The sequence below is a fragment of the Macaca fascicularis genome, chromosome 1 (genome assembly GCF_037993035.2).
Source record: "Macaca fascicularis isolate 582-1 chromosome 1, T2T-MFA8v1.1".
NCBI classification, from domain to species: Eukaryota; Metazoa; Chordata; class Mammalia; order Primates; family Cercopithecidae; genus Macaca; species Macaca fascicularis.
The window spans coordinates 201351154-201373172 of NC_088375.1; the positions used below are offsets into that span (position 1 = coordinate 201351154).

Here is a 22019-nt window from a genome sequence, read left to right on the forward strand (position 1 = left end):
CAGTGAGCTGAGATCCGGCCACTGCACTCCAGCCTGGGTGACAGAGCGAGACTCCGTCTCAAAAAAAAAAAAAAAAAAAAAAGTTGGGGGAGGAAGAAGAGAGAGTGAGAGAAAGAGAGAGAGAGAGAGAGATGTATAAGACCTGTAGATATCAAACTCCTGACTTCAAGTGATCCACCTGCCTCAGCCTCCCAAAGTGCTGGGATTACAGTGAAACCCCATCTCTACTAAAACTACAAAAATTCACTGGGCATGGTGGTGGGTGCCTGTAATCCCAGCCACTGGGGAGGCTGAGGCAGGAAAATCACTTGAACCCGGGAGGCAGAGGTAGCAGTGAGCCAAGATTGCGCCATTGCACTCCAGCCTGGGCAACAGAGCGAGACTCCATCTCAAAAGAAAAAGAAAAAAAAAACCTGTAGGTGTCAATTTCAGTGTATTCACAGAGTCCCTTATTCCTCATTCGGAGAAACACTGTAATGAGCCATTGGTACTGATGGGAGTGCACTAAGTCCCTGTCCCTGAGTTGTGCTGGGGGAGAAAAAGCTAAAGGACTGCTACTCAACAGTCTTCATTTTGTTTTTCTATTTGATGTATCAATGATTGTGAATGTTGCATGAAAGTATTCCCATTACAATTATGATATTTTGTTGTCTTCTTGTATTTCTAGCAATTTTTGCATCTGTTTTCCCGACATATCTTCTCTCATTTTCTCCAACTCTTTTTCTTTTAAGAGGAAGTTGACTCATTTATTTTACAAGTGAATTACTTGGTCTGACATCTGTCATCTTGTATTGTTCTTTCTGTGCTTTTGTTTGTGTTGTTTTTATTTTGCTTCCTCGCTTTTCCATACATACCTGACCCATCTCTAAATTTTCAAGTTCTTCTTGATATATTTGGACTTTTATATTAATGTTATAGTGGTTATTTTTTAAATTGTGGACTTCTTCCCCAAGAGCAAATTTTTGCATTTGCATTTTGTTTTGTTAGCTCATTTTGTTTTGTTAGCTCATTATACTTTTCTGGTTGTATTTATCCCTGCTGGTTCCTGAATTCCCTACTTTAGTTTTGGATTTGTTTTTTTGTTTTTTCATTTTTTTGTTTTTTTGTTTTTCAGTAGGGCTTATAACTGCAGTACTTTCTGTCACCATGCATATATGAGAATGCTTTCCTTTTGACATAGATATAAATAACAACTTGATTGCAAATCAAATTATGGGTCAAACTTTATCTTTCAAAACTGCAGTAATTATTCCACCATTTACTGTTACAGACAAATTGGAGTCCAGCGTGATTCTTTGTCCTTGTACATAACCTGTGCTTTTCTGTCTATATGATTTTCTTTTTTGTTGTTAATGAAAAAGCCCACTAGGATGTGTTGTGGTGGAAGTCTCTTCTCACTAATTCTATCTTGCACTTGGCAAATACTTCAGTCTGAACCTCACATCTTAGGAAAAGTGTCTTCTTTCTTAAATGATTTTTTTGTGTGTGCGGGGGAGACAGAGTCTCACTCTGTCGCCCAGGCTGGAGTGCAGTGGTGCGATCTCAGCTCACTGTAACCTCTGCCTCCCAGGCTCAAGCGATTCTCCTGCCTCAGCCTTCCAAGTAGCTGAGACTCCAGTTGTGCTACACCACACCCGGCTAATTTTTATATGTTTAATAGAGATGGATTTTCACCACGTCGGTCAGGCTGGTCACAAACTCCTGACCTCAGGTGATCCGTCCACCTCGGCCTCCCAAAGTGCTGGGATTACAGATGTGAGCTACCGCACCCTGCCTTAAGTGACTTTTTTTCTCCTTCAATTTCTCTGTCTTCTGTTTCTGGAATTCCTGATATATGCATATGGATTTTTTTTTCATCTTTCATGTCACTTGTCATTTCTCTCGTTATTTTAATCTCTTTATACTTTTTCTGTGGATTCTGAGAGAATTTCCAAAATTTCATCTCCACTTCACTGTTCAGTTTCTGTGGAATCCAGCTGCTTGCACTAGCATTCTCATCTCTATTGATCTCAGATCCTTCATCCTCTGACTTCACAGATGCAATGCTAGTTTTAATCTCATGACAACCATGACTGAACATCTGCTGAGAGTTTTGCCTGTTCTTTATTGTGGTTCAAATAAAGTATTTGCTTTGACCTCTCAGAGTGATCTCCTTCCTCAAAATTTTAACATTTTTTCGTATGTCCAGTGATTTTACCATTTGCTCTCTCTCGAAGATGGAGGCCCATGTGCCTTCAGGGCTGAAGTTGACATGGGTTCTGTGAGAGCTCACTAGGGTCCTTATCCACATCTGTCAGGCCAAATAGAAAAGCTGAGTTTCACTCTGCTCACATCCATCTGGAGGAGGAGTTGGAGGTGGCAGTGATAACAAAGGGAAGCTTTGTCTTCATGAGTTTCTTTCTGCTTTGGCAGCTACATGTTAGCTGGGGCAATGACTGTTAGCTGGGGCAATGACTGTTAGCTGGGGCAATGACTGTTAGCTGGGGCAATGACTGTTAGCTGGGGCAATAACTGTTAGCTGGGGCAATGACTCCTAGCCAGGCTCAGTCCTCTGGGTCACATGTACATCTAAGCCTGTTTTGCGAAAGGCTCTCTGCTCCCATGTTGGTGGCATCACTTCAGCTTCCTGGAAGTACAGGTGGACCTCCCAGTAGCTCCCTTGTGGGTCCTAACTCTAGCCCTCACTGTAGTGGAGATATAGCCTGGTTCTCTGTAATCACTGTTTCCCTCCTGAGAATGGGGTCTGGGGCCAGCAGCCCTTCCCAGGGGTCCCTAAGTCTGCAGGGGGCCAGCAGGCAGAGTGGCCATGCTACTGCCTCCACCCATGTTCTCCCTGGGCTTCCCCAGGATGGCGACTACACTAATTGGCTACAGGTCTCGTTGGTGCTGTCTCTCCCCTGGCCTATCTGTACCACACCAAGCAGAAGATGCACCTTTGTCCTCTGCTACAAAGGCTGTCAGCCTACCCTGGTTTCCTGTGGCCATGCAGCTTCCCCCCAGTTTGTGTGTTATTGGCCGGCAATAGTACATCCTGGTTTGCCTGGGACAGTCCCACCGTAACTATTGATAGCGCTTTCTTTGACTCTTAGAAGTTTTCTAGTATGAGCAATAAATGACACCATCGCTCTGGTTATCGACAGGGTGGTGGGAGAGTGTCTGGGAAAGACCAGTTGCTCCCAGATGATCACATCATCCTCCTTCCCAGAAGCCAATACTATTTTTAAAAATGCAGATTGATGTCAGTTTTCCAAGTAAACCACCAGTCAGTCGGCTTAGTAACAGCCACTCTCTCCATCCCTCTCGCTCCACACATCCTTAGCAGCCTTCTGCTTTCCGGCACAGGTCATTTAATCTTTCTGGGCCTCTCTTTCTTTCTTTATTAAATGAGGGTACTCAACTCTGTCATGCCAACCTCACCATGACCACAGGTCAAGTTAAGACTGTGGATGAAAAGCTTTCTAGAAACTTTAAATTGTAAAGTGCAGTAAAAAATGTCAGATTTCATTTCAGGAAGGCCTGGAATGTGGAAGGAATTGCTGCATGGGGTACTGGAAGGAATTGCTAGGAATTGCTGCATAAAATCCTTCCTGGCCTGGATTTTATCTTCTGGACCCACCTGCTGGACTCACTGTTCTCTCCTCCTTGCCCCTTATCTCGGCAGGAGAATCATTGCCCTTGGCCACCTCCAATCAAGTTCTCATTAAGTTCAGTGCCAAAGGCCTCGCACCAGCCAGAGGCTTCCACTTTGTCTACCAAGGTATGGAGGACATGGACGCCGGAGGTAGGAAGGTGATCTCGGTTCTTAAGGGACTCGTGATCGAAGGAACAGGGATCTTTGACCTCTAGTCTCAGGGTGTTTGGGGGCAGTTACTAGTTTGTAGGGCAATTCCTTGAAATTCAGTTGAATTTTATACATTCACTTACTCAGCAGACATTTCTTAGACAAGTTCTGTGTTAAATGAGGAAGGAAAGCAGACAAGGGAAGCTAATTTTTTCCCCTTCCCCACCCCACCCATTGTCTGGCATGGTCCAGATGGCACTGAAGAGACCAGCTCAGGTGTCTTACCTAGACTCCCCTGGAGCTTGGCTTTGTCTGCCAGGCACAGTAAAGGTGCAGGGAAAACACAGGCTTTGAAGTGCCGTGGACATGGATTTGAATCCCACCTCCCCACCTTGGAGCTGGGCTCCAGCTACGCCAGGCCTCAGAGCCTGTTTGCTCACCTGTGAGAAGAGGGCAGTCGCAATGCCTCACTGATAGGATGCAAAGAGGCTTCGGGAAGTAGCTGGTACCAGCTAGCCAGTCGGTGTTAGTCCCCTTCCTTACCGGCCCAGAAAGGCAGTTTGGAGCGCCCTGGCTTTCACCCCCAGGCCCCAACCTCCACTTGCCCAGGAGAACATCCACTTCTGTAGGGCCCAGGTTGTAAGCATGGTCCTGTTCATTCGACTCTGCCCAGGATGAGCTGTGTTTCTCTGCAGGGGTGATCCTGCCACAGGGGAGGCCATCCCGGGCCCATCAGCCATTGTGGGCGGCAGGAGGGAGAGAGGACGGGGGTCATGGAGGGCAGGGCCCCAGGCAGGATCTTAAGGCACATGGGGAAAACAGGACAGAGGCAGGGTGAAGGCCCTGAGAAGGTGGAGGAGGAAGGCCCATTCTCTTTGCTAGGGAAAGTGGGACCCTGTTGAGTGAGGGGCGTCATTGGGAAGGCAAAGAACAAAACTGGGCCTAAGGTCTGTGGGAGGTCCACGGCTCTACCTCCCGTGCTTTCCAGGAGCTGTGCTGTAGCACTGTGTGTCCAACTATGCTTCAGTGTAACAGGCATCTTTCTAGTTAGCCCTCGAGTCCTTCCCTACGGGAGAGCTTCCAGAGCCTCTCAGGGTTTCATCCAGACGGTCTTTGTTCCAGACCCGTTGTATGTCTGTCCCTGGGCCAGTTTCTGGGGGGTGAGTCCTCCCCTCAGTGCCCTTGTCCCCCGCAGCGGTTCCCCGAACCAGCGCCACGCAGTGCAGCTCTGTGCCGGAACCCCGCTATGGCAAGAGGCTGGGCAGTGACTTCTCGGTGGGGGCCATCGTCCGCTTCGAATGCAACTCCGGCTATGCCCTGCAGGGGTCGCCAGAGATCGAGTGCCTCCCTGTGCCTGGGGCCTTGGCCCAGTGGAATGTCTCAGCACCCACGTGTGTGGGTGAGTAACCAGGACCCGGGCGTTGGGGGTGCGGGGGCGGTACGTAGTCCTTACCCTCTAGGGGAGGCAGTCAGCCCCAGCGATGGCCCACGGCACACAGCGGCCGCTTCCCACCGCATAGCTGAGGTGGGGTGTTCCAGTCAGCTCCAGTCCCCGGCGCTGTGGGCTGTGTGGAAGACAGCCCGGGTACTGGGAAGGGGGCACACGTGGAGAGAGGAGCGGAGCTCAGGGCCCCAAAGAGAGTTGCATGGGGAGAGGCCATGGAGAAGGCAGGACTGGGGACATTAGGGAGACGCTCCCATGGGGAGGAGGACAAACAGAGGCTGGGGGCCCTGAGGGAGGAGTCTGCTTGGGGAGGCTCCCACGGGAGGCCACAAAGCCTCTGACCCGACGGCCTCTCCTCCCAGTGCCGTGTGGAGGCAACCTCACGGAGCGCAGGGGCACCATCCTGTCCCCCGGCTTCCCAGAGCCATACCTCAACAGCCTCAACTGTGTGTGGAAGATCGTGGTCCCCGAAGGCGCTGGCATCCAGGTAGGGGCAAGGAGGCGCCTCGGTCGGGCAGGTGGCCGTCTGCTCACAGGTAACTGCTCACAGGTGGCCGACCGCACATGCTGGCTGGTGCCAAGGCCTGAGTCAGGGTAAGCCAGGAAGAGGCATATCAGCCCTGCACCTGGCCCTGTGGCTAAGGAGACTCAGTCCAAATGTGGAGATGTGGCCCCCAAGCAGAAAACACAGTAGGTTCCAGACCCCAAGAGCTTCAGGGGCATGCAGTGGGAGTTGGGTAATCCAGGAAGGAGGAGAGGTGGACATCACTTGGCCCTGGCCAGGAGGGGAGGCTAAAAGAAGGAATGGGCCTGGAGCTGGAATCTGAAGTGTGGGAAGGATTCATAGAAGTTGTTTCTCAAATGGCTAAAGATTTTCTTAAGATTTTGAGGGTTAGAAGGGAGGCAGTGCTGATGAGAAGAAAGAGCAAAGCACCCAGCACAGCTGAAGCACAGAGAACTGCCAGGCACACACCTAGGGAACCTCGCACAGCCTGAGCTGTAGAAGCTGAACTGGGGGCATAACTGGTACCCAGGGGTAAGAGCCAGGCAAAGGGAGTCCCCAGCATTGGTGCCAAGGCATGGAAGAGGGTCAGGAGCCTGCAAGGCCAAAGGAGAGGCAGCAAACTGGGACTCCAGCAGACAGATCTGGGCAGGAGTGGGTTATGGGCTCATTGCTGCAGGACATCTGATGCAATCAAGGCAGGAAAGTGGAGAAACCCGAGGAATGTTCCAGAGATGAGGAGACAGTCAGTGAGACTGTCTTCCCACTTCCTGGAATTTCTTTTCCCCATTTTCTACTTTGCAAAATATCCCACTGTCTTCTAATCATTTTTTTCCACATCTGTCTTCCCCACTGGACAACGAGCTCCTTGGAGTTGGGGCTGCATCTTACTTTTATTGGAAGAGACTAGCATAGTGTTAGGCCCAGAGTAGATGCTCAACAAATTTGAATTAACTATGGGAAGGGCAGAAAGGGAAAGCAGAGAAGGAGGGAGGGACGTAGGCTGCCTAACCAACAATTCAATCCTCTCCCTTCCCAGATCCAAGTCATCAGTTTTGTCACAGAGCAGAACTGGGACTCCCTGGAAGTATTTGATGGTGCAGATAACACTGTAACCATGCTGGGGAGTTTCTCAGGTAAGCTGGTTTCCAGGGACTTCAGTTTGGAGGGTGGTGCTAGAACTCATCATCATGAACATTGCTATTATCATTATTATTATTGAGATATAATTTATATTCCATGAAATTCACCATTTTCAAGTGGACACAGCAGTGGTTTTCAGTAGATTCAAAAGGTCCTACAACCATCACTACTATCTAGTCCCAGAGCATTTTGACCACCCCAAAAAAAACCAGGTACCCATTTGCACTCCCCTCCCCAGCCCACACCTAACCTCTAGTTACCAGCAATCTACTTTCTATCTCTATGCATTTGCCTATTCTGGGCATTTCATATAAATGGAAGCCTTCTGTGTTTGGCTTCTTTCACTTAACATGATGTCTCCAAAGTTCACCAAGTCACAGTATGGTTCAGCACGTCATTGTAAGGACAGAGCATATTTTGTGTGTCCGTTCATCAGTCAATGGCTTGTTTCCACTTGTGTGCTGTTATGAATAATGCTCATGCACAAGTCTTGGTGTGAACACATGTTGTCACTTCTCTTGAGTATACACCTAGGAGTGGAATTGCTGGGTCATGGGGGAACTCTATGTTTAACTTTTGGAGGAACTTCCTAACTGTTTTCCAAAGTGGCAACACCATTTTGCCATTCTAGTGATGGAATTCTGACTGAGTGTGGTGTATAGCTGTGCCCAGTGGCCAGGGCAATTATCTGAATCTTTTAGGCCCAGAACTCTAGATGGCCAGGAGATAAAGAGGAGTCACATGCTCCAGATAAACTGTCCACCCTGCAGGACTGCCCAGAGAATAATACGTGTCAGAGCTATCCTGAAGATGGCTAAGAGGAGACCGAACTCATACCTCACCCTCCTGTGGACACATGGCCCTGCCGCTGCTCATTTTACAGCAAGCAGATTAGAGTTTCCCCTCCCTCAGCCATTGGACACCTAGCCCTCCGAGGAGTGCTAATTTGTCATTTAGTGAGTTTCATAACTGGGGACATCTGGGGGCCTTGGGAGCAGAATGTCAGCAGGTAGCAAAATCCAGAAGAATGGGAAGGAATGCAAGGGCCTGGAGGAGCCAAACTTAAATGACCCCTGGTATCCTTGCCCTAGGAACAACTGTGCCTGCCCTTCTGAACAGCACCTCCAACCAGCTCTACCTTCATTTCTACTCAGATATCAGCGTATCTGCAGCTGGCTTCCACTTGGAATACAAAAGTAAGAATCCGGGGTCTTGGCTGGTACAGGGTTCAGGGTGGGACCTAGCAGTTACTGAGCCCCTTCTGAGCAAGGGTTATATTGGAGCTGCATGTTGTCCATCCCACGTAAGCCTTCCCACAAGCCTAGGTGAGGATGCTAAAGCCTGGAGAAGGTCTGAAACCTCCTCAAGGCTGAGTTCTCGTCCAAGTGTCTGTTACTCGAAAACCTGTATGCCTGCTCAGTATCCACACCAGGTATGGAAAGGGGACTTGCATTGGCCAAGGTCCCAGTATATAATTGGGATGTAAGAATATTGTGCCTTCCTCCCCCAGTTCTAAAACCTGGCCTCTCTAACCCCTAGTTCTGTGATGCGATTATTTTTGAAGTTCCTCCTCTCATTGGATACCTCACTCATCTTCTACCAGATTTCTCACTGCAGGCTCAAACCCTTATATCCTGGCTTCTGGCATCCCTCAGTGGTCACTACTAAATACTCTTCACAGAAAAAGATTTGTGGATGTGCCTTCTGGGGATCAAAGAAAGAGGTTTCTAGGGAAACTGCTTGCATACTGGGACTGCCTGCCCCACCCCCTTTCTCCACTGGGTACAGGGAAGAATAGGTAGGCAGCAGCATTTTTTGCACTTTTATTCAGCGTATACTTATTGAGCATTTACAACATGCCAGGCACTGTGCTCGGATTGGGAACAATTAAGATGGGTCAGTCAAAGTCCACTAGAGAGAGGTAGATACGGAGAGGTGCATGACAGCATTACAGGTGCTCTCTTGGATGACTCTAGATGGTAGAGAAGTGGTTCAAGGGAGAGAATGGTTGTGGGCAGGTGAAGAGGCAAATGTCATGAAGAAACATTGAGCACCTGCAATGTGCCACGTCCTGTGTTAGGTCTCCACAGAACAAAGGTGAATAAGACAAGGCCCCTGCCTTCAAAAGCACAAAATCTAGAGGGAGAGATGGACATGGACACAGTCATTTTAGTGAAACCTGAGGTGCTAAGAAAGTACAAAGGAAAGGAGCTAAAGCTAGGCCTTGCAGAAGCGGATGCCTGAGTTGTTAGGTTTGCAACAGGAAGAGAAAAATGTAAGAAGGCATGGTTGGCTTGACCATCTGTGACAGCATGGGCCTGAGCAGAAAGAAGGCCCACTTGGTGCTAGATGCCTGATTGGGTCAGAACTATATGTTACACACATGCCTACCTGGGTCTGTGAAACAAATGAACTTCATCCACCTGCTTCGGAAAGAATTACATAGATCCCAGGATGCTCATCACCTGAAAGAACTGAAGCATGCACCTGGAAAAAATAAAAAAGACCCAGCTCAGGACAGCTAGAAGCAGACCCTGCAGGGCAGAGGGTAGGACAGGGACCTCTGAGACTCCTCCCAGCAGATGTGTAAGGCTTCACTCCCCTGGTGCAGTGAAATATCCTGGGTTTCTTGACTAAATCACATTTTTTCCTTTTACCCCTTCTTCTCTGTTTTCTCCAGTTTTGTTTCTCTATCCAATATTTTGAGTTCTTAAATGTTCCCTAGAATCCTCTCTGTTCTTTCTTCTTCCAAAGACACATTTTCTTCCTAAATCACTTTACCATTCTACTGCCTCATTCCCAGGAAAAAATCCACCTCTTCTCAATTTTATTTGTCCAAGGGGAGTGGCAGTTTTCTCAGTAGCTGACATTTCATATGTTGTCCCCTCATGATGGGAAGAGCTAGGAGGGAGAAACAGAGCTTCCCACTGTATTTGGAGACTGGAATTCCTAGGAGCCAGGGCCCTGTAGTTATACTTTATTTTGTAGGATAATCTACAAAGAGCTCACAGACGATAGAGAATTAACTGCTATTGTAGAGGCAAATGGTTTCGAAGGGTACTGAAAAGTCACATCCACTGCTATGATTCATAATTAATGTTTATTTAATTTAAATGGAAATGGAGCAATATGCTTTCAAAAGTAATACATTACATATGATAAAAAAAATTTTCCTTTGCTGTAAGCATGGCTTAAATAAAATCAATCTGTGTAGCGTAAGATAAGTTAGAATGGACTTTTCTCTATCTCCCTCCATTTTTCTCTTCAGCCTCACCTTTCTCCCATTCCATTTTTCTTCCTACCACGCTTTTTTGTTCTCATTCACTTTTCTGTCCATCACTGGACAGTAAGTAGGTCTTTCCAATAAGTCAGTCTACTTAGTTGCAACCACTGCACTAAATAGTGAGTTTTGTTCTACTTGGAGTATGGAGAGGAAGGGGGAGAAATAGACAAGATGACAAATGAATCACTTGAAACTCAGTTTGATGATTTTTTTAATGCTTGTCCTTGGGGTCTTTTGTCTCAGCTGCTGAGAGTTTTGGACAAGGCTCAGAGAGCTTTCATTTCCAAATATCACACTCACATCTTAAAAACACATGTGGGACAGGAATTGCCTGCGAAGAGTGTGAAGGAATTTCCAGAGTGATAGCAACGTTCTGTGGTTTTGACAGGTGTTTGGGTTACAAAGGTACAGGCATTTGTCAAAACTCAGCACAGGTACACTCAAGATTATGATGTTTACTTGATTATTACCACGTTCATGCACAATTTGTGCATTTTGTTATATGTGAGTTTCCCTCAGAAGGAAAAAAAGCACATGTAGTTATCAGAGTCTCATCTCTGAATGTGGCATGAGGACTCATCTGCTGCTGCCTGGGAAGATGGGTTGGTGGCTGGTGGTCTAGGCTGATTGATCCTTCCCTGTTTCTTTTCCATGAGCCCCTAGCTGCCTGTGGGCACTGGATACAGGTGGACTCCTCAGGGAGCCTGTATCCCCCAAGGGAGCCTCCAGAAGGGCCGAGGCTGCCATCTCCCACACTCTCTGGGCCATGCCACCCGGGTACATAGTTCGCCATCCACCCCTTTCTGCCGCCTTGATGAAGAAGACCACTTTAGAGTTTACAGCTACCTCTCCGCCTCCTTATGAGTCTTCTAGCCCTTGCCCCTGGAGAAGTGCCCTCCAAGTCCAGTCCAGCAAGGCACAGAAACTTTTTAGTGCATCTGAAGTGCCTGCACCTGTACATGGACTCCTGCAAAGCACAGAAGAGGCAGGAAGCCCCCTGTCTGGAAATGCTACACTCCCATTTGCTGTGTGAGAGGCAGCCAGGGAGGGATTCAAAGCAGGATGAGGACCATTTTAGGAGGGGAGGCAGGGAGAGCAGGGGACAGGGTCAGACATGAGCTCATGTGGCCTCAGGTCTTGGCCTCCACTTGGCAGACCTGGGGTCAGACTGGGTTTGGTCTGACTCTAACTGACTCTAACTGAGCCCCTGAGCATCGCTGATACGTCCCTCCCTGCTCTCCTTCCTTCTTGACTTTCTTTTCTCTCTCTCTCTCTCTCTCTCTCTCTCTCTCTCCTCTCTCTCTCTCTCTCTCTCTCTCCCTCCCCCCCCCGCTCTGTCTTAGTCCACAGGATCTGTCTTCTTAGGATAAGGAAGACAGAGGGGAGTTAAGAGTAGGAAGCAGGAGGAATGTGGGAAGAGAGCATGCAGAGAAGTCTCCCTAGCTAAGCCCCCTCTCTAAGAGCTCAGTGGGTGGACAGGACAGCCAGCATCCCCTGGGATCACACCCACCTTCCCCAAGGAGCTTTGGTCTGTTGAGCCTCCATGCCATGTAAATATTCTGTTTTTCTCTGTGTGCTGCAAGGTGAAGACAGTTGGGAAGAACTAGCCTACAAGATGAGAGAAAGCACAAATTAGAGGCACCCCTTCTCCCTGCCGCCAGCATCACCCCAGCCTACCGCCGTGCTGACCTGCTGGGCTAGTCCATTCTCCTTTCCTTCTGTCTCTGTCTTGTCTAGCGGTGGGCCTGAGCAGTTGTCCGGAACCTGCTGTGCCCAGTAATGGGGTGAAGACTGGCGAGCGCTACTTGGTGAATGATGTAGTGTCTTTCCAGTGTGAGCCGGGATATGCCCTCCAGGTACCTCCCCTGACACCCTAGAGCAGGAAACAGGTGTCCCCTGAGATGTGGTTGGCCAGCCTTGTACCAGCAGAGCTACAGTCACCAAAGAACAGGGAGCAGCCCCCAGGTCCCCTGGGTACCATTATCCTCTCCTGGAGCTGTTCATGCGAAAGATAAACTCTGCTGACTTTAACAATTTGGCACAAGCCAACCTCCAATGTGTTCCTGCAAAGTTGGGTTTCATTCGGCTTTAGGGAAATTTAATTTCCCTTTGAAGGCCATCAGGGAATTTAGTAATTAAAGGAATCTCACAAGGAAACCTCTAATAATGAGAATTCTTTAGTAATGGTTGTTAATAATTGTCCTTCCCCAAATTCTCTCTCCCTCTGCCTTACTCCCATCCCACAGTGGATCTGTGTGTCTTTGTGTATCTTGTTCCTTAACATGAGGCCCCTGAACCAGACCCCTGTACAGCCCCTGGTTGTACATACAATTGTGCCCACGGGGACAGCTAGCCCATCCCTGTTCCTGATTCCTCCAGGGCCACGCCCACATCTCCTGCATGCCCGGAACCGTGCGGCGATGGAACTACCCTCCTCCACTCTGTATTGGTAAGAGAGCCCAGACTTTACAATTCATTCCAACCCATTTTCTCTCAGGGATCTTAGCTCAGTAGTGTATCATTGAGTTCAAGTTCAAATCAGAAGAAAGTCTGATATTCTGGATTTGTTCCAAGTCAGTCGTTTTAAACTGATGTTTTTATAATCTGTAACTCCCGTTTAACACAGTCATGACTTTTGGAATCCTCTGCCCCACCAAATGAAAAGTTACAGGAGGTCTGCCCATTTGAAAACATGATGATGACCGTTCTGGCTCCAGTTAATCAATCAGATCCCAGATGAAATTTCTAGGCACTTTGGGCTTCCCCCATAACTTCTTGTGGGACAGACAGACAAATCTAATAAAGAAATGCTGAGGGTGGCCAGGCGCAGTGGCTCACGCCTGTAATCCCAGCACTTTGGGAGGCCAAGTCGGATGGATCACTTGAGGTCAGGGGTTCGAGACCAGCCTGGCCAACATGGTGAAACCCCATCTCTACTAAAAATACAAAAATTAGGCAGATGTGGTAGCACACACTTGTAATCTTAGCTACTCAGGGGGCTGAGGCAGGAGAATCACTTGAACCCGGGAGGTGGAGCTTGCAGTGAGCCAAGATTGTACCACTGTACTCCAGCCTGGGTGACAAAGCAAAACTCCATCTCAAAAAAGAAAAAAGAAAAAGAAATGCTGAGGGTTACGTGTGAAACAAGGACTTGGCTTCGTCCCTTACCCTGTGCTACAGCAGTGATGAGCAGATCAGTAGACATAAGAAAAGACAGCATCTCCCCTTCAGAAGCTTCTGGTCCAGCTAGGCAAGGAAGAAAGGCACGTTTATTTAATATCTATTATATGCTAGGCATGGAGCTTCATATTTCCTCATATCAGCCCTTCAGGGGAGGTACCATTACCCTCAATTTGCAAACAAGAAATCTCAGTCTTTTAGGATTAAAAAGGAAGTGGCAGAGTCAGGAACGGAAACCTAAGGTTCTCTGGTGCCCAGTCGACTATGAGGTGCCCTTCAAGGCTGACCTTGGGGTAGGAAGTGCAGGGAGGTAAGGGAGTGACACTCAAGCACGACAGCATTTCTCCTCTGTGGTTTCACCACGGCGTAGGTCATGGGCATCTGTGGAGCAGGCCAGAAATGTGAATGGTCAGCCCAAGGCACTTTCCCCCATTAGAGACTACAAAGACCTTGCCATAGAAACCATCCATTTAACAGCAGCTGCTGTTCTTTGGGGGTTTACAACATATGCCAGCCTTGTCCCAAGTAAAAGGCAGTCCTTTCTGATGTGGCCTCATAACAACCCTGTTAAATAGGTGCTGTCACTAGTTCCATTTTACAGTTGTGGGAAACTAAGTTCTGGAGGGTTTTGAACTTGCCCATGATCCCATCGGAAGTGAAGGTGGGATGGTGACCCAGGCAGTCGAGGCTGGAGCCTACTCTGCACTGTTTTCGGGTCTGTTTGCCAAGCTGCCCTCTCCCCAGAAAACACTTGCCTGGACCTGCCAATCCCTGTTCTACGATCCTTTCCCTGGGTCTCTAAGACTGGCTAGCCCCTTTCTGTTCACGCAACCTTTTCCTAATAAGATGCAAAAGAAAAGAACTGATGTCAACTAACCGGACTGCAGGAGCACCCCAGCCCTGCATCCTCAGATGACTCTGAACTCACCTTGATTGGCATATCAGATGTCCCTAAGCCCTTGGGTCACTCAGACAGCCTGATGGTTGGCTCCTGTGAAACGCTGATCACAGTCACTTTTCTGAGGATGGGCTCATGGTGAGCCTCCCCTGCCGGTCACCCTGCCCCCTGAAATGCATATTTGAGAAGAGCCTGGCATGGTGCCGGGCACAGAATGGGGACTGGGCCTTTTTTATCCTTTATCTGCAGTCTTGGAAGAGTGGATTGGGCAGTGAGGAGAGGGAGATTTGGGGGATAGCGTAAGAAATGATCGGACTTCTTTTGGCACAGAACTTCACTTTTCTTGCACATCCTCACCAGGGAACTGACCTGTGAAGGGCATGTTCAAGGTCAAGGGTCCATAACTTGGGCTTGTGGACTTTTAGGCTGTCCTAGAATGCACTTCCCTTCCTGAATGTACATACTGAATATTGCCCATGGGCATAGTCTTTTAAGAAGATTCCTTTGGATTCTCAAGGGGCTTTATGACTCATGAAAGCTTAAAAACTGCTGCTTGAAGGGAGCTTCCAAACATTGGCAGGGCGCTGTACACCCCTTGATGTTGTCCTGACCCTCTGTCTCATCTCATTGTCACAGCACAGTGTGGGGGAACAGTGGAGGAGATGGAGGGGGTGATCCTGAGCCCCGGCTTCCCAGGCAACTACCCCAGTAACATGGACTGCTCCTGGAAAATAGCACTGCCCGTGGGCTTTGGTAAGTCTCCAACCCCCAGAGGAGACAGGCTTCATGCCCAGACCCCTGAGCTTAAAACCACTGTCCGCCAAAATCTCTTAGCACAACCTTGGGCCAAGCCTGTTTAGCACTCTGCCTCTCTGTTTTCTCATCTATTGACCTCTTGTGCAATTGTGAAGACCAATTAAGAATGGCAGAGATTAACATACAGGGGGAGAAAAATCTTAGGGGTTGCCATTATTATTATTTGAGCCATAAACTAAAATCCAGGAATGTGGAATGAGAAAGTACTTGGGTTATACCTAACACTGTATCACTTGATATTAAAAATTAAAAATTAATTACTCAGGGATTTTTTTAAAAAAGGGGAGGAAATCTGTCGTACAGAGATTGGACCCCAAGTTGTACTTTTAACTCCAATGTCTGATTTATCATCCTAATTAAATTGAGCCAAATCAATGTGAAATCGAGTTTGCATTCTTCTTCGTATGCACATTCCAGATGGCCTAGAGATTAGGAAGGTTGTTTTTTTTTTTTTGGGGGGGGGGTTATTTTTGTTTTTTGTTTTGTTTTTGGAGCTCGAGTATGCCAGGCAATGGGAGGTTGTCAGGGTGTGGAGGACATCAGTGTGGGTACAAAATTTAATTGCTGGTGATCCACAGATTATGCACTGGGAATATCATTTAACCCCAAATGTCTCTGTTGAAGGGACGAGGGCTTTGTGCTTACATGGAACCGATGGGCTGTACACATGGGTCATCTTGCCCCAGCCATTGCACTGCTTCTAGGAATGAAATGTCCCAAGGGGATTATGCCCGCACAGCCCTAAATGCCAGTCTGTGAGCCCCAGAAATGAAGATCTCCCATTTTACCCTTCATTATTCAGCCTGGAGTGTGATTAGATATTAGAGAAGGGGCTTTTGGGAAAAAGCAGTCTAACTGGCCTTCTCTAAATCCGGTTGGAGGGGAGGAGAGAGCTTGGTGGCCCTCTGAAAGATGTTATTTTCTGTTCAGTACCATCTTCTGAAGGAAACTGGGTGTGAAGCGATGACACCCTCGGCAGCCTTAGGAGACTCCAGACTTTGAGACATTAAGAGGATCTGGGAGACCCTATACCTCTGCATCCAGTCTTGGGACAGAACCAAGATGATAGAAGGTGGGGAGGGCAACATCCAAAGGCAAACAGAAGTGTGAATGAGGTGGCTTTCCTTGGAAGTCCTTATGTTCAGCCACCATTTTCATCTCTAAGTTCTGGGTGCTAATTCAGGCTTCAGGGAAGAAGCTACTGCTGGGTCCAGTCGCAGAGGCCCCGGATCCCTTGCTTTCAAGTTAATGTTGGATTCTGCCGAGGTCCCTAACTTGGCACCTGGTCTCAGCTTGTAAAGAGCTGCTGCAGCTACATGCTGCTCCACTAGATGGCGGTCACAGTCCAGTTCTTTCCGCGGAGCTCAAGTCAGAAATTCCGCCATCCTTAAAGAACCCCTTTGGTGAGCATGCAGCCCTCAGTGCTCCTGTATAAGGGGACGATGCCTGGGCGGTGGAATGAAAAGTAGAGGCTCCTTCGATAATGTGTACAAAGATGCTCATCACAGGCTAACACGGTGAAACCCCGTCTCTACTAAAAATTAGCTGCGCTTGGTGGCAGACGCCTGTAGTCCCAGCTACTCGGGAGGCTGAGGCAGGAGAATGACATGAACCCGGGAGGCGGAGCTTGTAGTGAGCCGAGATGGCGCCACTGCACTCCAGCCTGGGCAACAGAGCAAGACGCCGTCTCAAAAAAAAAAAAAAAAATCGCAAAATTATCTGCAACTTGGGAACAATCTGCATGTTCATGAATTGGGGAGTGAACTGTGTGGCTGGATAATTCATAAAATGGAATTAACATGCAGTTAAAATGAATGAACTATCTTTTTGTATATTAACATGGATAGACCTTGAAAAACACAATATTATGTAAAAAAAAAGTATGCACAGTATAATATTTATGTAAATGTTGAAAACGCATAAACCCAGATACATATTTAAGAATTCAAAACCATGAACTGGAAGGATATCTTCCAAATTCATGTGATTGCTTCTGTGGAGGGCAGGAGGGGAATGGAACAGGGCAGGAGATGAAAGGTCTTCAACATTAAGTGTCAAGTCTTTATTTTGTTCTTTAAATGATCAGATACAAAAAAAAATTACACTCATGTGCTTATTCAGAGCTCATTAGATAGTACAGATAAGCCAATTTTCAAAATGAAAATCCATCTATAATCTCATCATGCAGTGATAATCACTAATGACTTAGTCCCCCACCGTTAGCATGTAAGTCTCATGAAGACAAGGACCTGCTTGATCTTGCTCATTCTGTACAATGCCTAGCACAGCCCTGATGTGCAGCAAATGCCCAGCAAATATTCTTAGCAAGTGAATTCATATTCTTCCATGTTTTATAATACAAAAATTAGAATCGTATACAGCATACTATTTTGTCCTCTGATTTTTACAATTAGCAATGCAGTATGGGCTTTTTCCTACGCTCAGTAAATATATTTCTTCAATAACATTTTCCATAGTGATCTAATTTTGAAAAATCTTATCAGTAAACAAACATTAATGTTCCCACCTTTGTTCTTGAAACAGTATATTAATATGTACATTAAGAACTTAATTAGATTTATTTAACCTGTCAGGTTGCTAGAAGGTCTTGATTAACTCACTAAGATCCCAAAGTGTAAACTTTGTTTGGCTTCTTTATGGAACAGAGGGGACAAAGTATACTTCTAAGCCCTATGTTTCTGAATTATCATAAGGGCTCTAGAAAACAGCAGTATTGAAGGTCATGTCTTTTGATTAAATATGGGGGGTGTTATTTTTAAATGGAAAGTTTATTCTAGCAAAACTATCTTTATGCTGATATTGGACATATGAATCATAAATTAAAACAAGTGTTGACCCTGAACTTTGTTTTCAACAAAATAAAATGAACTCCAGTGGAGCTCTGAAATGACTGATGCCTTTATTTTTGAATGAATAATACACTCTTAAGTTCAGCCCTGTCAAAGACAAGAGGCTTGACTGGACTGGCAATTCCCAAAGCCTGTTCTAAGAGCCTAGGCTGGGTGGGAAATCAATAGTAGGGACTCATGGCTCCGGCAGGAGCTGCTTCCAGGAGGCAGCACACTTGAGGCAGGACTGTGTTGCTTTGGGCACTGTCTGCCTCTGTCTTGCTCCCAGGAGCTCACATCCAGTTCCTGAACTTCTCCACCGAGCCCAACCACGACTACATCGAAATCCGGAATGGCCCCTATGAGACTAGCCGCATGATGGGAAGATTCAGCGGAAACGAGCTTCCGAGCTCCCTCCTCTCCACGTCCCACGAGACCACCGTGTATTTCCACAGCGACCACTCCCAGAACCGGCCAGGATTCAAGCTGGAGTATCAGGGTAAGGACAAGGAGCACCGCCTTTGCTTCTCTCTCTATCCCCATCTCTTACCCCAACCACCCACCTTCTCAGCCTTCCATGGGGAAGACAGAACACCGGAAGGGGTGGGTTGCAGTGGCAGGTCCAGCCAGGGAAGCTTCCTTTTGGTGGCAGATCACTCCGGCCCCCACGGCCATCTAACCCCATTTGGCAGCTTAAGTTCTCCCACAGCCTTTTCAAGAGTGGCAGGCCCAGCAGCACCCTCTGAGGCTCCCAATCTGTAGTTATCCCTGGGCAAGTGTCCCATCTGTGCCTTCTCAGGTATCCCCAAGTGTCCAGCCAGTCACTTCCCCTCGGGCTTGATGAACTGAATTACTTCCCCAGGGTCCTTCCCTGCACATCAAGCCCAATTACTCTCAGCAAAGCTCTTCCTATGACAGGATGGAGGATTCTAGTAACAGTCCCAAGGGCACCTCTAAGCCTTGCACAAGGAGCAGGTTTTCCTGTGAGGCCCAACCACACTCACCACAGCTCTACCTCCCTGAGGTGGGATCCCGTGACAGGCCTCACTCCTTCCGGGACATTCCCTGGAAAGCGCCCCATCTACACTCAGGTTCTCCTGTGTTGTGGACCATCCATCACCTGTGGATGTGGAGATTGTGCCCAACCTGTGCAACTGTACATGGTGGTCCTGAGTAAGCCCAACATCCCACTTGGATGCTTCCCTTATTGTGACTGACTGAAGCATTTGTTCTAACACCTTTCTCAGATTCTTCCACTGAATTTTTTAAAATATTTTTAGATTTTTTTTCCAATACTAATTCATGTTTGTAAAGAAAAAAATATTTAAACACTGTAGATAATTTTGTGAGCACATTGTGTTAGCTCAGGCTGCTGTAACAAAATGCCATAAGCCAAATGGCTTATAAACAACAGAAATTTATTTATCACAGTTCTGAGGGCTGGGAAGTCCAAGATCACAGTGCCAACAGATTCCATGTCTGGTGAAGACCCACTTTCTAGTTCATAGACAGTATCTTCTCACTGCATCCTCACATGGTGGAAGGGGCAAAAGAACTCTCTCAGGCCTCTTTTATAAAGGAACTAATCCCATTTATGAGGGTAGGCCACCAAAGGCCCTGCCTCCAAATACCCTCACATGGGGGATTAGGTTTCAACATAGGAATTTGAGGGGACAGAAATATTCAGGCCCTAATACCCATCACAGAAAGTCAAAATCCTCCCATAATCCCACCCCATCATTACCCTATGCAGAGATATACACTTTCAACAATTCAATATATATTCCCCCCTTTTTTCAGTATATATATTGCTGTAGCTATATTTTTAGCCAAAATTGGATTGTACTATAGTTTTGCAATTTTGTTTTTTAAAGTTAATTTTTAATTAAACAATTTACAAACATATTTATCTTGTTTTAAAAAACAAAAATACAAGAAAGAAATTAAAACCTTACAAGTTAGGCCAAAGCTCTCTTTGTCTGCAGCCTCCAAACCCAGGATTATTCTCCAGAAACAGCTGTTGTTTAGGTGTGACCTTTCCAGGCCTGGATACATGTATGCTACATGTACCTGTGAAAACTATGTAACATCTTATAAAATTTTTTGAGCATGTTTTCTGTATAAAGAGTACCATCCTATATGCAGCTTTCTGAGACTTGACTTCTTTATTCTGGAAATAACGTGGAGTGGATGGAGCTCCTCCCTTGCCAGAGAAGAATACTGAGCGGGGACTGGGCTTGTCATTTAGGGAAAGCCTTAAAGGGCATCCCACGAGGTAGGTGCAACTGAATCTGTTCTACAGGAGACTTCAGGGTTCCGGGGTCCGTCTCGGAATGGTGAGTGTGGCTGGGCTTGTCACCTAGAGGGAGCCTCAGGAGAAGCTGGGCCTTACACCCAGACAGAGCCACTTCACTGGTGTTAGTACAGCTGCCACACCCAGGGAAGGTGTGTGCAGGCTCATCACAGAGGCCAGCCTTGCCCGAGGATGTCTGTGCCTATTATCTGGGAGGTGTGTACCTGTCAAACAGGTCATGATACTTCGGATGGCTGTGATGTCACAGGAGGGACTTGGTCCCAAATATGTCCTCTCAGAGTCAGATGCAGTGCCTTCCCCCAAGGCGTTCCCTGTGTCTTAGTTTGTTAGGGCTACTATAAGAAAGTACCACAAACTGGGTGGCTTAAACAACAGAAACTTACTGTCCAGTGGCTCTGGGCCTGGATGTTCAAGACCAAGGTGTCAGCAGAGTTGGTTCCTTCTGAGGGCCATGAGGGAGACTCTGTCCAGGCCCCCCCCTTGGCTTCTGGTAGTTCGTGACAATCTTGGATTCTCAGCTCTTAGAAGTATCACCCCGACCTCTGGCTTCATCTTCACTTGGTGCTCTTCATGTGCCTCTGTCTCCAAATTCCCACCTTCTATAAAGATACCAGTCATATTGGATCAGAGCCCACCCTAGTGACCTCATTTTAATATCCATAAGTTTGGTAAAGATCCTATCTATTTCCCGTAAGGTCATATTCACAAGGAGTGAAGTCATGAGCATATGAGTTTCGGGAGACACATTTCAGCTCAGCACTTGAGCACCTGCCAGGCCCAAGTGCTCTCTCCCTGAGACCTTCCCCGTCTGGATATAAGGAATGGTGGTGCCACCATTGTGCTAGGGACAGCTGCCTTGGGCCCACCCCGTGCACTGTGCCTTAACCCTAGACAACAGGCACAGTCGTGCCACTGAATCCCTGTGATGGGACCGGCCACTCACTGTGCTCCACGTGTGATGAGCCCACTTGTCCTTGTAAAAATTGTCCCTATGTGGCCACTTCAGATTCTCCATTGACTCCCCCAACAGAAGAGGCCTAACTACCCCCACAGAGCCCTGGCCTTGGGCTCACTCGCCCCTGCTTCCCCAGCCCGCACCTTGGGAAATGCTCCCACAATGGCCACCCTGCACAAGGGGCCCCTCTGTCCCCCTGAGGTTTCCTGGACGACAAGCCAACATTCAGGGCTAGCGTCCCTCCCTGGGATGGGCCTGTCTCTGCTGCTGAGGTTTGCAGCCTCCAGAGGCCCAGTCCTCCTCTGAAGACTTTGCCTGTGTAGGGAGGCCAGGGGGCAGCGAGTTGCCTTCAGACACCCAGCTCCTCCACCAGGAGTTGGCCCAACATGTGAGAGGCACAGCAACGTCCAACGGGGCTTCCACCCTGTAATGGGCCCCCTCCTCCCACAAGTGTGTGACCTTCAGGACTCGCCTGGATGTTCACCTTCAGTCCCAGGCCCAGCTACTCCCTCAGCGTTCACCTGTCTGCCACAGTCCCAAGGACTCCTGTGGAGCCACACATGGCGCCGGGGTACCTGCCCCCCTCAGACTTGGGCTACACCCCCATTAAGGCTTCTCATTTGGGGTGATCCCAACCTCTCGGCCTAGGTTGTCTCTAGGGCCAGAGGCCTAAGTACTCCCACAGAGACCTCATCGTTTGTGATAGGCCCAAATAATTCTCCCTGACCATAAGCCCACACTCTCTGTTTACACCTTCCTCTGCCATATGGAGCTGCACCTTGTAAGCAAGCTCTGACCACTCTCCCCAGGTTTTTTCTCTGGGGAAAGACCCAGCTTCATAAACGAGTCATTAT

General features: G+C 47.8%; 1 protein-coding gene across 15 annotated transcripts in view; it reads left to right on the forward strand.

Moving 5' to 3' along the window:
• The window catches only part of CSMD2 (CUB and Sushi multiple domains 2), a 650869-nt gene that overhangs the window by 530933 nt on the left and 97917 nt on the right, over positions 1 to 22019 (forward strand). For 14 of the 15 annotated variants that reach the window (XM_045375140.3, XM_045375143.3, XM_045375139.3 and 11 more), the window contains 9 exons: positions 3662 to 3757; positions 4977 to 5180; positions 5588 to 5712; positions 6767 to 6863; positions 7962 to 8066; positions 11891 to 12009; positions 12533 to 12602; positions 14868 to 14984; positions 18186 to 18395. In XM_045375140.3, coding sequence (XP_045231075.2) covers positions 3662 to 3757; positions 4977 to 5180; positions 5588 to 5712; positions 6767 to 6863; positions 7962 to 8066; positions 11891 to 12009; positions 12533 to 12602; positions 14868 to 14984; positions 18186 to 18395 — 1143 coding nt within the window. Of the gene's footprint in view, positions 1 to 3661; positions 3758 to 4976; positions 5181 to 5587; positions 5713 to 6766; positions 6864 to 7961; positions 8067 to 11890; positions 12010 to 12532; positions 12603 to 14867; positions 14985 to 15977; positions 16123 to 18185; positions 18396 to 22019 lie in introns of those variants that run through there. The other variant, XM_074012990.1, reaches the window with a different exon arrangement.